A 16,627-nucleotide genomic window follows, 5' to 3' on the forward strand; every position below is an offset into this window, starting at 1 on the left:
ATTTATCTGGGTTCAAAAATTGTGTTTGTAATGAGAAGAGACAGAAATCATATCTTCTATTATATATATATATATATATATATATATATATATATATATATAATTCAATCATTTAATTCAATTTCAAATTTTCAATTGATCCATAATGTAAATTCTGATTTCTAAAAAAAAAAAAACAAAGCGAAAAAACAAGTAAAAAAATTATGCTAATTTTAATAATTATGGTTCATTTATCTAATGCGTGAGTGACTCGAGTATTATATTTGAGTTGGATTTGATAACAATGATAAAAATTAGAAAACAAAAACTTATTGGTGGGTCTTTTTCTTTAGCAACCATGGAAAAAATCTCCATATATGATAGGACAAGTCTTGATTAGATATCCAAACTACTTGCCTACATCCTCGATGTATCGACAGATAAATTCTCAATCAAATGCATCTATTAGTTTAAGTTACCAAAATTGTTAAATGACCGCACGAAACTTAAAAAAAAAAAAAAAATTAAAATACAAAAATAAACAGTTCCTTTCACATTATTTTTTCAATTGACCCCATAAATTTATTAAAGTTTCTCTCATCGTGTGATAAAACGGGTTTATAAAAAAATGTTCAGGCTTTAAAGTTTTTTTTTTTTTTTCTGTAGTCTAGTTTATCGCATAAGCTTCATGTGATTCAAAGATTTTAGAGAATTCAATGATTTTTTAAGAGTAAAGCGTTTCTCAAATGCATAATTTTCACGCAGTAAGTGTTGTTTGGTGTTTGTTAATTAATTTTTGAGATGTGACATAGGAACATCGTTATAGTTTGTAGATAGATGCTGAACATGGTAATTATTAATATCTCTTGTACGGCTAGGATTTAATATATAATATATAACTTTAATTTAATAGATAGTGAAATATAAATCTTTGTTTCTAGAAATATAGATGTATTGCTTATCTATATTAAAAAAAAATATTGAATTATTTTTTAAATGTATGATTTAGAATGTGTTTATTTTTGTATTTAAAAAATTACTTTTAAAAAATTTTAAGCTTGTTTTTTCAAATTAATTTTTTATAATTTTAAATCGTTTTAATATAATGATGTTAAAAATAAATTTTAAAAAAATAAAAATTATATTATTTTAATATATTTATAAATAAAAATATTTTAAAAAATAATTCCAATCATAACAACATTACTCAAGACCCGCCTCGAGTCTAAGTCTACAATGGAATCCCTGTCCTCTTATCTTAATTCGAGAAGAAGCTGATGAAGGTCAAATTTATGGGACAAGTTTCTTTCTTTCTCCAAGGATGCTACCTCCTCACAATGGATGGTATTTCAAAACTCGTTTTATTTACCAAAAAAACAATGAGCACTCGTTTGAATTCCATTTATGTTTGGATTTAGTAGAAGACTCTGAATTTTATTTTATTTTTAAACAAAAAACAGAGAAAAGAAATGAACAAAACAAAGGCCCACTTATTTGACCTTCATTTATGTTTGAATCATGTATAAGACCTTTTAAATTAAAAAAGAAAGAAAGAAAGAAATAAACGAAAAAAAACCTTCCTACGGGTCATAACATGAATTAATTAATCCTTCCTACGGGTCATAACATGAATTAAATAAACGAAAAAAAACCTTCCAGCAGGTCGACCCAGGTCCCGGCCTGGGTCCGGGACCGGTTCAGGTAGAGGTAAAACCCGCTTGAGAGTTGGTCTAGTAAAACTCGGTCGACCCGACAGGTCGATCCGGAACCCAATCCATCGGATCAAACTTAGATGAGACCTGATTTTTTTTTTTTAATATTAGTAGTCATTAAAAGATGTCGTTTTGGCATTTTAAAAGACCAAAATGCTGAAAAAGAACGAAACAATATTTGGGATAGTTGCAAACCTAATTAAGGAAAGAGGAAATCAGCTCTTTGAAACCCGGCTAAATGGTTTTTGGTTTTCTTAAAGTCCTAACAGGTCAAGGAGAGATGGAAAACCATAGACAGAGAGAGTAACAATTGACTCTAATTTAGATCAAAAGAAACGGCGCCGGTTGGAAGATGCATTGCCTCTTAAGACCCCGTCTGGTCCAGATTCTGCCAGGGTGGAGTCTAGTGGTGTGAGCAAAGAAACAAACGAGAAACCAAATGAACACGGCGAAGGAAGTAAGCATTCTTCTAAGCCAACTGAAGTGCCTTGGTCACGGTCTTTTTTTCAAGTTTTTTTTTTTTTTTTTGAAATAATTGTTGATATGTGGTTTTGTGTAATTTGTATTGGTGTCTCATTATCATTATTTAATGGATATGAAATCTAGCGCGGTTGAGACATTAAGTTCAGAAGCTAAGGTATGCTTGGGTGTTATATAAAATAGAAAATCCTAAAAGCATCTCCAACGAATAGAGAAGCTAAAAAAGTTAAAAATAAAAAAATTAATATTTTAGTTTTTTTTTGCTTGTTTTGCACACTCCAAAGCCAAACAAAAATGCTAAAAATGTCTTTTTCTCTAACAAATGTTATTTTTACATATCTCTCCAAAGAGCCAAAAACTAATAAAGTGGGGTCACTAAAAAAATAAACCAATTAAATATAGTCATGTGAAAAAAAAACATCAAATTTATTAAAAAATAATAAAATACTTGTTTCTTTCACTCCAATATAAATGCTTTTCAAATGGCTTTTTTTCCATTAGAATAGATATTGTAAAAAAAAACTATATTTATACTATTCAAAATGTTATATTATCAATTTAGTTTTTTAAAATAGCATTATGCATTAAGATGCTCTAAAAGGTCAAGGAGAGTTTTTCTTTTTTATAAATATTATTTTTAAAAATTAATCCTAAGATCAATCCATTTAACCTGTAACATGATTAATTAACCAAATTGATGACTGATTCGGGTTTAAAATCTATGTTCGAAAGATGAATGCTGCAGGAATGAAAATAGTTGAAAAGGATGCCACGGCATTATACATCGGGCCTTTCAATTGCCGGGCACAAAACACCAAGAAAATGTTGTTAGGATGAATTCAAACAAGAATTTATCAACCCTGTTTTGACTTTGAAGGCCTAGAAGAAGAAGAACTGGTTTCTCTTCAAGCAATTAAACAATTTCCATCCTTTTTTTAATTTTATTTCTTTAAAAAATGAGTCTGCTTTTGCAATTATCTAGTTGATTTTTCTACTCAGAAAGAACGGCCATCAACGTTTTAGAGTGATTATCAATTAACCACCCTAATTAAATCCCATTGTTGTCTCTTGTGCTTGGCGGTTCTGAAAACAGTCGGTTGTATGATAAAAGGTTGTTTTTTTATTTAAAAATATATTAAAATAATATTTTTATTTTTTATGTTAGCTAATTAAAAATTTTAAAAATACAAGAAAGAATATTTTAATTTAAAACCAAGAAAAAAAAAAAAAAAAACTCGGTTGGACTTCTTGGAGTACTTTTGCTGGTGGCTTTCAAACAACTCTGGGCCCTCTTTTTTGTCACGTCTCATTTCAATTTAATCCTATCCTTGGGAAGTTAGATGGCAAAAGCAATTCCAAATCAATTCAGACGACATGATGGATGGTTCCACTTCGTTTAATTGATTTGAAGTTTATATCATGCATCACCTTAAAAATATCCCAGCAATAATTCAACATTTTGATTATTTTTTTTAAAAAAATAAAATTATTTGACCTAAATGAAAATGTCCCAAATTCGGAGAAATCGATTGGGATGTCGGCAAGCTGTTCTTGTGGTGTCTTAGAAATAATTGAAATGATTATATTGTTCATTGTTTTTTATAGAAAAATGTGTTTTTCTTTTGCTCGGTGGCTCGGTTTTTATAAAATATATATTGCCAGTATACATGCCTTTTAACAGCACAATGGAATGGGACCTGTTCTTCCAAAGGTGTTATTCCTTGTATTTAATTTGTTAAGTCACGGAAAATAAACTCCAAAACCCTTCACATATGTACATAAATAAAATACAAAAAGAAGGAAAAAGGTGAAAGAGTTACTATCAAGAATTCCCAGTTTCAAAAGGCAAGGTTTCTTTATCCTGATTTGCATCAAATCTCTATCATTCAACAATATTATCCACATACTCATCACCTTCCTCCATTTCCACCATATCTCCACCATCTTCTAATACTCCATGCCATTGATCCATCGGGACACATTCCACTTTATGCCTCGCTTTCCAATCAAGTGCTTGGCATCCTCTCGAACAATAATTTACCGTACCACAAACCGAACACCTGCGAAACTCATGTGCTCTTGTCTCGGGCCTCCCACATCCACCATGCGAGCATAGTCTCAAGCCATCATCCAACGCCCCGCTCCTCGACTCGAACCACTCCCTTAAGAACTTGCTCGCCGGGTGCACCTCTCGAGCCAGCAAGTTACATCCAAAATCACTTAGTAATGGACATACCGTGATAGCGGTACCCATCACCGTACAAGCATAATGGAGATTTTGTTGCTGCTCAATCTGCTGCTGCTGCTGTTGCTGTGGTTTCCATGTCAACATGGAACGTAAGGATAATGCGAGCTCCTTTGCATTAGCCTGGACTAATAAACGACGTCCCTCGACGATATTTTGAGGGACTCCGTAACCATCCTGAAGGCAATGGCCGAGCTCACGAAGCGCATCGACATGACCCAAAACGGAAGCTCGAGCACATAAAGCAACCCCCGCCCGGAGATTTTTATCCGTTTTTGAGCCTCCACTGCCGTTGAATTGTATGACAGCAAGAGAGTACAGGGCCAGGGCATGCGACTTCATAGCGGCTTTTGCCATCAAGGACGCTCCACTTCCTCGGTTTTGTAAGCAATAGAATCGGATCTAGATTAAAACACCAAAAACTTGAAACTTTCAATCTTTATCGACAAATATACATATAATATATATTGGCCTTCTTTCAAGTAGAGAAAATAGATACACACTGACCATTCCTAGCGTGTACGCGGCTTCACTGTTGCCTGCTTTAACACACTGTTTTAAAAACCGGTGAGACGAATCTGACCAACGTTCTGCTTTCATGGCAAACGTCTTAGCTCCGGCCTTCGACAAAACCAAAGGATTGGTGGCCAACCGCTTTAATGTTTTACATCTGTTGTTTCCACAATCATGCAAGCAAAATTAAACCCTCGTACCAACCATAACAAGAAGAAATCTTCAAAAACTAGACTTACGTGATGAGAACGTTAATAAAATCGGAGGGGCAAGAGGCAGAAGAACTAAGCTTGCAGAGAATATTAAGAACAAGATCGTCTGGTAACTGATCAAAGTAATCGGGTTTCTCGGTGATTGTACGTAATCTTTTCCTTTGAGCCATGCCCGCAGAGGTGAAGCTTGAGATTTTGAAAGCTGGGTACGGAACTGTCTCCTGATCATGGTATTCTCGAGCTGTTTCATTTGTCGGGTCTTATATAAGGCCTCGTCACGCTAGAGATAGAGGCACTGCCAAACAAAGCTGTCTTCGAAGTGGGCTCCACTTGCCGTAAAATAAATCAATGTCCCTGTTGTAGACAATTTCTCAGTTTCTTACCTGCTCTCCTTAATTATGTGCGGTACGCTAGTACAATATACTGTTTGACCAGTAGCAACGGACATATCTTGAAGGATGATTTAGTTTTTTTATATATTATTTTTATGATAATTTGCACATTTACTGTTTGAGATTGAGTGTTTTTTAGAAATGAATCTTTTTTAATATATTTTAAAAAGTAAAAAAAACATATATCTTCTAACCATGTCGATAAAGAATACACATAAAGTTGCAATAAAGAGTATTATTAACTCCATTTACTAGGATGTATTTCATATGCGATCATGAATACATTTCCAAGTACATTTTTTTCTACCAGAGGACAGACTATTTTCTGCTTAAAAAAGAAGAAAAGGTGAGAACGGACGATGGGCGTGTCAGGCAGTGGTCAAAGTGGCCCCGGGGATGGCCAGAGCCAGGGCAGGTGCGGAGCTCGGGGAAAAGACAGGTTATTGGTAAAAGATTGGGTGCTTGGGGGTGTGGGGATGCAGATGCCGCAGTGACTCTAATCGAGTGCAAAGGCATTGGTGCGTTGCAGCTTGAAATTCGGGAAAAAAGAAAGAGCTTGAGGAATGAATTCGAAATGTGTTCCCATGAGGTGGCAGGTTCATTGATCGAGAATGAGCCGAATCAAATTCCATGAGCAGCCCGTGTGTTTTTACATTTAAAAAGTTTTTTTTTTTTATTTTTTTTTTTATAATTAATGTTCTGATATCAAAAATAATTTTTAAAAAATAAAAAAATTTTTTTTTAATATATTTTAAAGTAAAAAAAATATTTATTATCATATTTTTAAATACATAAGCAAGTATTTTAAGATATTGTATAATCAAATTATAATGATATCTGTTTTCTAAAATTACTGTTTAATAAATTATTCATTAATTATTTATGTTTGTGCACCTTTTGAAATTCTAATCCTATAATGTTGAGTATATTTATGTAAAGTCTTACAGAAAAAAAAAGTGTGTTAATAGCATAATTTTATTAAAAGAATATATAAAAATATAGATTTTTACAATGTGCTTTTATACATAAAAAAAAATTAAGTGTTTTTATCAAAATGAATTTTCTTACACCAGAATCACTTATTTTTTAAACTTTATCTTTCTAGTATCATGATCTCGTCACTTTCTATCTTTTCTCTTAAATCATATACCAAAAAATAAAGAAGAATAAAGTTTGTGATTAAAATTAAATCCTATAATTTAAAAAGTTAGAGGAGAAAGTACATGTTTAGCTCCAAGTAAAAACCATTTTTTCACTATTTTCAATCTTGGTCTTTATATTTGAATCATGTTATTTCTTAATAAATATGTTTAATTGGCTATTAATTTGTGCATGTAAAGGTGCAATAAAAAAAGAGGAGGAGGAGGAACTAAGAAAAAAAGATAAATAACCATGGCAATCAATAGTAATTTGTTTCCTGGTGAATAAGGGTGCGGGGAACAATATTTTCTTCGCAATTGTGTAAAATATTTACTCAGGTTCGCACGTTTCATGTACGTAACTTTTTTTTTCTAAAAAAATACATTTTACATACATTTTTTATTTATTTCTGACTATGTTAATGAAAGCTAATTGAAAAAAAAAAAAAATATTCGATGTTTGGTGCAAAAAAGAGATTTAATTGGTGACGGGGCTATAATTTAGTAATATAGATGGTTTTATAAAATATTTTCGCCATTTGAGTACAGTACATTATTGTTTTATTTTTCTTTGATTATTTTTTTTAGACGAACCAAATACGAGAGAAGGAAAATAATACTCGATGGAGTCGTATTTAATGGAAACAAAAGAAATAAATAAATTAACAGGCCAACATATTTTGCAATTCCTTGGGCTGTGATTTATTTAATTTTCTGATTTGGTGCATGATCTACCTAGTGGTCCGTTGCTGATAAAAATATATAGCAAATGCACTGTGGTATCCATGCCGCAAAAACAAAACAGCTCTTCTTCGCCGCCCAATTAGCTTTCCTCTCGTGAAATCCAACCCAACTCTGCCTTCTATTTTTTTAAAACACACACCCGCTCTCACATTCCTCAAAGGCAACATAGCCTTTGATGCAGGTGAAAGCCGGTCTGTTTATATATATATATATATATAACATATAACATCAGGCCTTGAAATTTAAGTCTGGCGATGAGTACTGAAATGTTTTGGTTTTTTACAATTTGATCCCTAATATTTTTTAAAATTTCAATTTTTTTTTTAAAATTTCATACTTTAATGTTGGTTTTAAAGGGTGTTGGACTTTGCTGTTTATTTTGATAAGGCCTACTTAGGAGTGTAGTTACGGTTGTTTTTCAAAGTGTTTTTCGTGTTAAAATATATTAAAATGATATATTTATTATTTTTTAAAAATTATTTTCTAGATCAGTGTATCAAAACAATCCAAAATATATAAAAAAATTTTTTTTTTAATTTTTAAAAAAAAAATTGAATTTTTTCGGTATATGATTTGCATCGTATTCTTAAACAGCTTTTATACAGATTCATCCTATAATTTGAGATATTTTTATTTTTTTTTAAAATTTTTATCAATATATAATATTGAGTTAATTAAAAATCAAAATTTATTTTTATATTTATTTTTTTACGAGATTATTACTGTTTTATACAGCTTGAATCATGAGTTCTGCTGGTATGTTGTAAAAAAGTATGAAAAGTTATGAATTCTAAAAAAATTGAAAAATAATTGCGTGCCGAGCTTTGCCAGAGGCGGGCAGATGTCATATAAAATGGGCTAAGGTAGCTGTAACTTAAAGAGCAAATAACTGGAGTAAATTAATAAGTTTGGTTGGTTAGAATAATAAAATAGAAAGAAAGTCAAATTTTCTATTCATCGACATGATAAACATGCAGCTGTTCAACAAAGCCGCCTGTTCCATCCCCATGAGTGACGGAAAAGCCTGACTAACCTTGTAAGAATCATCCTATCTCCACCCTTCAAACATGGCCCCACCGATACATCAATTCCACGTATTAATATAATGCAATTAGCTTCTACGTATTTGTATACTTAAGTTTTTTTTTTTTGAAAATCAAAACACATACCGATACAACTTTTGAAAATCAATGTACTAATAATTCCAAGGACACGTCTGGTAGTCGAGCAGGTTTTTTCTTTTTTTTCTGAAATCAAATTTTAAAAGTTAATATGTAAAATAACTTATTAATAAAATGTTTATTAAATAATATATAACCAATACAACTTAACAGCTTAAATTGTTAGGTAATGTTTAATATATAATTTTTATTATTTTCAAATGCACCCTATCAAGTGAAAATTTATTGGACTTGAAACTTGTATAAATTTAATATTATCTTGTATTTGATTTTTGTCAAATAAATAGGGATGGTGAGATTCAAACTCTTGACCGCTTGATCATTAAGGCTCTATGATACTATATGAAATAACCAATTCAACATAATAGCTTAAGTTGTTAAGTAAGTTTTCAATATATAATTTATATTATTCTCCAATATATCCTAATAAATAAATGTCATTGTCAAAAGCAAATTTTTAAAAAATAAAATATTAATTATTTTAATAAAAATAAAAACTATTTAAAAAAACAATCACTGATTTTTTCACTCATTGAATCTCTTTAATTTCTTACATTAGATTCGTTCTCAGATACCACAACTTTACGATGTTAGATAATCTTATCACCTTAGCCAGGCAGCAGCCGCAGTATTTTGAAGTATCCTTGTATATTAATTCACAGCAGCATCATCACAAAATCCCTACTTGCACCTGTGTTGATGGATGATAGGCAAAACTATTTGCTTCTGTGGACAAACTACTTGTTAATTGGCTCGAGGCCGTAACAAGGCAGGTAAGAATGATGGGTTTTGGCACGAAATTTACATCTTTAAATCTGTACACACTTTTACATGTCTACGTATAGCGAGCAAGTTGGCAAGTTTTTTGCAAATCAAGCTAGCCCTAGATATTTATGCGTAGAGAAATAATTTCCTCACTTTTCGAATCGGAGCATGGAGGTTTTGGATAAGGGCTAGAGAATGCGGAGTTGGTAGAACACAAATCCCTTTCGCTGCCACCAAATAGATATGGATGCCATGGTTTGGTACAAAAGAGATGCATTGCTGCTAGCGTTCCACATATCCACAGCTAGCCAGCCAGCCAGCCAGCTTTTAGAGCACCTTTTACGTGTCCTTTTATAATATTGTAGGGTTCTTTAGAGTTCCATGTTTCTGAAGAAATCGATGGACTTTTAAAAAATATAAAAATTCGATGATGATGTGACTATGAGGAGTAAAAGACACACTTCCTCAATAGAATACGAGAAAGTTGCCAAGGATGTTTTCATCTTCTTGGCTGCGCGCACACATATTGGTTCCCATTTACATTGACGTTATTCTTTCATCATGCATCAAAACCATATATCTGTTTATCTTTTTTTTTTAAAGAATTTGTTTATTCTTACAAAGAAGATCAGATGTTAACTCCAGATTTCTTGAAATACCACCAGAAAATCCATTGTTTTTTAAAATGGTATTGGGAATTCCATTAGAAAATTAATTTTCGATGGAATACTTAGTGAAAAAAACCCATAAAAAAAATCCTTGTTGAAAAGCAAGATTATTTCAATGATTATGTTTTAAATTCAAAATTATAGATGTAATTATTGACTAAATATTTTTTAATATTCATTCATAGGTAAAAAATAATTTTTAATATATATTTTTTTAAAAAAATCAATTGATAATTCTATATGTAATTAAAAAAATAATAAAGAAATAGATTTTGAATTTTTTAAAAATAAAAATTCAAATATTATTTTTAGTATCAAATTAAATATTTTTCTTCATTTAATTTCAATGTAAGATTTAAGAAATGAATTTCATGTTTTAAAAAAAAAAAACTAAAGAAATTCATAATTATAAAAATAAAAACTAATAGATGCATCAATGATAGAACTAAATAAAATGAACTAAAAAAATCCTTTAAAAATAGACAAAAATACCCCAATTAGGCTCGAGATTAGTAGTCTGATGTACAATTGAGGGCCTAATAAGAGTGGGCCTGGGCATAGTAACCCGAGCCTAACTCCCTATACGGCATGAGCTCGAGTAAGAAGCCCAAGCTCATATAAAATATACACTCAATTGGGTGCGCACTCAGCGTTGACGTGTCGTGCCCAGCAAGTTAAAAGTGCGCAGTATGGGTTTTAATTATCAATCCTGTTGTTTCACACCAAATATTCTATTAATAATTAAAATGTTTTTAGCTGGAATATTTTTTTTCCAGGAAAATCAAAATTTTTAAAAAAATTTGGGGGGATTTAAAATATTTTTGATGGAATTATTAAAATGTTTTTTTTTACGATGAAGTTATTTATGAATATGTTTTTTCAATTTTTAAAGATATTTATGATGAAGTTACCGCGGAAATCTTCTTTTTTATATTTTTGTTACTAATTAGCAACAGAATTACCAATGAAAATTGTTTCCCGTAAAAAAATTAGTGGCAGAATTAATTTCGTTGCTAATTCGCTATGTATTTAGCGATGTGATATAATTAATTTCGTCAGTAATTCAACCTTTTCTAATGCTGGAACAGGAGAGATGCAGATGTTCTTATTAGTTAGCATACAACTCGTTGATTATTGAAAACTTAAACGAGTATATCCAACCTAATAACTCTAAAAGTAGTAGAAATCCCGTGGGAATCCCAATTCCCATATATATGTTCACTATATATATTTTTTAAATTAATTAGGATATGTAGGTTAACTTACGTGTATTTTAATTAATTTTATATGCTCTGAAGTTAACAATCAAGTAAACTTCTAATGATTCTAAGATTTGTGAGGCTCGAACTACTGAATTCTAGAGAGTAAACCCCTCTTCCTAACCAGTTGAGCTACACCCTTCAGAATTATGTTCACTATATATTTGTTTGATGGGAAAATAGCGAATTATTAATAGAATTATGATTTGAGTTTGTTTGTTTTTGTGTTTAAAAAATATTTAAATTTGTTTTTGAATTTTATTTTTATATTAAATTATTTTTTTTATTTTAATTCATTTTGATGTTCTAATATTAAAAATAAATTTTTAAAAAATAAAAATTTATTATTTTAATATATTTTAAATAAAAAAATAATTTAAAAAACAACAATTTTATTATCTCAAGCACTACCTCTCTCTGTAAATCAACTCTTTCGATAGAAGAATGATGGTCTCATGACTTGATTCTGCTCCATGGACTTTCACAAGTTAAATATTCCGTAAACTCCCCGTAAGTCTTTTTGGAAATTAACTGATAACCCTGCATTAATTAATTAATTAATTAATTGATGCAATATCAATAAACAGCAGGTAAAATATAAGGAGGTCAAATTCCTTATCTTCAACTTGCTTGAAGAGACACGATATAGAGATGTTGTCATTCGAGTTGATTTTCTCGGTAATTGTAAGCCAAAGACTATTTTTTTTCGGTCGTTAGTGTCATGTATGCCTCTTGTTTGACAAAAGGGATCGGGAAGGTATTGTCTATTAAATATTAAATATATATATTTTTTGAGAAATTATTTCAACTCGTCATGCTTAGTGATTCAGAGTATGATTATAATTAATTTTTTAAAGTATTTTTTATATTAAAATAATATTTTATTATTTTAAAATTTTTTTTTTTAAAATAGTGTATCAAAATGATCTAAAATATATAAAAAAATATATTAATTTTTAACCAAAAAAAATTAATTTTTTTAAAAATACAGTTTATATCAACATTTCCAAACGTCATCTTATATGTTTACATATATTGCGTGCTTCCTTAAGCCTTGTAATTTTCATCTTTTTTAAAAAATAAAAGAAGACCAAGGCAGCTGTCGTCTTACGCTGTAATTTCTCTAAAAAAAGAAATCATAAATTATATTTAATATTAAATATATAGGAAACCTCGATCATGATATTATTGCGTGCGTAAGAGATTAATATATTTAAATGCATGAACGCAACATTTTGGAATTTATTATTAGAATTTAACGCAGATATTTACCCTGACATGAAGACTATTGATGTTGTGCAAGAGACAAGCTGGGAATTCTTGATTTGTCAAAGATAAAGCAGCCGTAGAATAAAAAGCCATGATCGCAAGCAGAGTACTTGCGTCATCGGACGAATTCAACGCAGATATTTGATATTAGATTTATTAGATGTTAAATTTTTATAATTTATTTTAATTTAATTTTTAAAAAATTTTCTAGTCTAATAATTCTGATTACAGATTTTATAGATTAATCATATTGATTTAAGTTATTATTTTTATTTTTTTTTATTTTTTTTTTAATTTCATCATTTAATATTTAGTTAATTGAAAATTATGATTCATAATTTATTTATTTTTTTTGCTTTCTATAAGATTATTGCTATCTTATGACTTTAATCACAAGTTTTGTGGGTTAGCCATATTAATTTGTATTTTTTTTATCATTTTTTTAGATTGAATTTTTTTTTTCAATTTCTGTCTTTCAACATTGAGTTGATTACGAGTGTGTTTGGTATTGCGGTAGCTGTTGTGGTTTGAAAAAAGTTATTTTATAAAAAATACTTTTAGTTGAGGTTAATTTGAAAAAATAGGTGTTTGGTTAAAACTGTGGTTGAAATTGAGGTTGAAAAAAAAAGTAGTTTAATGTGTTTGGTTAAGAATGCTTTTGAAATTGAGGTTTTAAAATAATTTTAAAAAATATATATTAATATTGATGGTTTTAAATTTAAATATTGTAAAATTAATTACTCCTATTACATCATGAAAAAAATAATACTTTATATAAAATATTTTTTATTATTCCATTAAACTATTTATAACTCCATTACGTACAAAATTCATTCGATAAAAACTACAAAATTGATATTACTGTGTAAGTGAATTTAATTCACTCTATACTAGTTTTTCGAGATAAAAATATTGTTCACATCACGAATGAATTTAATTCTCTAAACTAGTTTTTTTTAAAAAAAAAAATTAATACAATTAACACATTATTAAAATAAATAAATAAAAAAAAAAACCTGCGGATTAATGCAAGTCAATGCAAGTGACAGTTAATTGCACTGTTCACGTGAACAGTGCAATTCACTCCTGAACAATGCAGTGAATTGCACTTTTCCTTATTTTTTATTAGCCTGCGGAGAATGAAAAGCATGTTTTCGTTGCTTTTTCTTTTCAGCGTTTTAAACGCAAAAATCATGTGGGCCCCATGCACAGTAAATCACTTTTTTTTATTATCAAACGGTTGCGGACTGCGTTTTAAATAAAACGCAACCGCAACCGCATAGACAAACAGACCCTACAAATTAGAATTTATAATTTTTTATTTGCATTCTATAAACTTATCTTTGTCTCCTAAACCGAGTTATTTTTTGTTTTTTCTTTTCAATTTAACCCTTCAATATTAGGTTGATTTGGAATTAGATTTCATAATCTTTTTATTAGCTTTCAATAGGGTTATCACGGTCTTATGACTCAGATCACAGGTTAGGCTGATTGAGTCAAGTTATTTTTTATGGTCATCTTTTAGTTGAATTCTTTTTAATTTTATCCTTCAATATTAGATTGATTGGGAATAAACTTCATAATTTGTATTGGTTTGCGTTTAATGAGATTATCTTGATATCATGACTCGAATTACGAGCTTGGTTGGTTGACTCATAGGGTTTTTGTGCAATTTTTTTAATTTCATTCATAATACTGGATTGACTGAAAAATGATATTTATAATTTGTTTCAATTCGTTTTTTACAAGGGTATCATAGTTTTATGATCTAAGTTTGATGTGTTAACCCGGTTAACTCTATTTTTTTTTTTTTTTGAATTGTTTTTTTAATTTTTAGCCCCGGTGGAATGAATATACACGTAGCTTTTCTTGATTTTGATTTGTCTCCATGAGCCGGTCAATAATTCAAAAAAGGGGTCAGAAATTAGAAAACCTTGGCTTGTTGACCTCGCAACTCAAGCAAATGTCCACAATATTGAGGAGCTCTTCTACGGTAGTGATGGATGATGACCCCAGAGACATGCTACCTTACACAGCATGCTATCTAAACTACTGTACATGCGTGAACATGTTTGTGATTACAATTGAGTAGGCATGATTATATCACTTGCAGGTTTCGCATGCCTTTCAACAAGAGAAAAAGAAGGCGTGAGAGCCTCTCCATGAAATTGACAAATAGACATATTTTATTGGCATTTTTTAATATAAATTTCAACGGAAATGAAAAAATAATAAAATACTAAATTTTTTATAAAAAATATAACACATTACTATTTGTCAACAGAATTGTCAATGGACAATGATGAAATAAATCCTAACAGTTCTCCTTTTACTTTTTTTTTTAATGCCTAATAAACAGCAGCCGTCCATTTCTCACAAATCCAGCCACCCTAAATTATTGATATCGACCTAAATATATTAATAGTGTCAGCATCCCTCTTTGATTCAATTTCTTGTGAAACTCTGCTACATTAAGTAAGCAACCCATTTATTTCATTATAACCCATTTATATCTTAGGTTAATTTATTGAATTTTTTGTACTATTTATAGTTTGCTCTTATATTTAAGTGTTTTATAAATTTTTTCTAGATAGTTTTGTTATATTAATGTATAATTTTTATGTTAGAGTTTGTTTGAGATTTGGAATAAATTGATTTCATCGAATTTTTAATTAATAGTTACACTATTAATAAATATTGACATCACTATTTTATATAGGTTTCATACGTAATGAATAATCATTTTTTGAATGTATTGAAATACTTTTAAAGGGTTGTATATGCAAGATTATCTTAAAAAGATTGAAGGTTTTATTAATTTCATACTTTATAATCTGAAGAATATTAGTGAATGTGAAATTAAATATCCATGTGTGAAGTATAACAATACAAAGTTTAACAATAAAGATGTTATGATGATGCTTCTACTTGAAAAAAAGCTTTTCAAGAAATATTTATGTTGATTTGCACACAGAAAAACCTCATGTTCCTTATCAAACCATGTTAGAAATGATGGTTAGCTTAAATTCTAGTTCTAGTAACATACATGAGTTTGTGGACAATAATAGTAATCATTATAGGAGTATGGTGATGGATGTAGTGTGAATGAATCAGAATTATTCAGGTGAAGGTTCACTTAATATCCTTTTATATAAAGAACCAAATGTAGATACAACTAGGATTTTTAAACTTTTAATAGATTATGGTGAACTATTATAGGATGAGTGTACAATTCATAGTAAATTATCGGACATTTTATAAGTGCTTGCCATTAAGTTAGATTATGAGTTAAGTGAGGTTGGTTATGATAAGATTCTAGAATGGGCAAAAAACATATTACTTAAAAGGAATTGACTGAAAGATAACTGTTATACTGTAAAATTATGATGAAAGCTTTTGGCTTAAGATGCTAAAAAATTGATATGTGTTTAAACTTTTGCATGTTGTATCATAATGAATATGCAAATTTTACAGAGCACAAAAGTTATCAGCATGCTCGGTATAAATTCAATAGTGGTAGATGAAGAACATTTATAGCATATAAAAAAATAAGGTACTCTCAATCACTTTTAGGTTGCAAATACTATTTATGCCTTTAAATTTAGGCATCATTCACATGATGAGGTGAATGGAGTCATGGTGTACCCTTTTAATGGTAAAGCTTTGAAGCAGTTTAATATGGTATATTTTTTGTTTTTAATGGAACCATAAAACATGTCTTGAATTGCATACAAATGGATTTAGTCTAGTTAAATCCTTTGTTAAAACCTATTTTTGTTGGTTGATCATACTAACAGTTCACAACTTGTCCATAGGACGTGTATGAAGTTAAAATTCATGTTCTTGTTGGTTGGTCATACCCGATCCTTACAATTTAGTTAGAAATATAGATGTTTATCTTCAATCATTGATTGATAAGTTGAATTAGGTATGGTTAGTTAGGGCTCTGATATATTATATCTCAAGGAAATAGAGTTTTCAAACAAAGACAACTTTAACGTGAATTATAAATGATTTTCTTGCATATAAGATGGTATCGGATTGGCACATGAAAATTAGTTTGTTCATA

General features: G+C 29.7%; 1 protein-coding gene across 1 annotated transcript; it reads right to left on the reverse strand.

Annotated features, from left to right (window-relative positions):
* Positions 1–3,871: 3,871 nt before the first annotated feature.
* Positions 3,872–5,390, reverse strand: LOC118044689 (F-box protein At5g50450). The gene is made up of 3 exons (XM_035053117.2): positions 5,169–5,390; positions 4,924–5,086; positions 3,872–4,818 (listed from the first exon to the last, which is right to left on the reverse strand). The coding sequence occupies exons 1-3, from the start codon at positions 5,309–5,311 to the stop codon at positions 4,054–4,056; spliced, it is 1,071 nt and encodes a 356-aa protein (XP_034909008.1). The 5' UTR covers positions 5,312–5,390; the 3' UTR covers positions 3,872–4,053.
* Between the last annotated feature and the right edge of the window lie 11,237 nt (positions 5,391–16,627).

This window comes from Populus alba, chromosome 12 (genome assembly GCF_005239225.2).
Source record: "Populus alba chromosome 12, ASM523922v2, whole genome shotgun sequence".
NCBI classification, from domain to species: Eukaryota; Viridiplantae; Streptophyta; class Magnoliopsida; order Malpighiales; family Salicaceae; genus Populus; species Populus alba.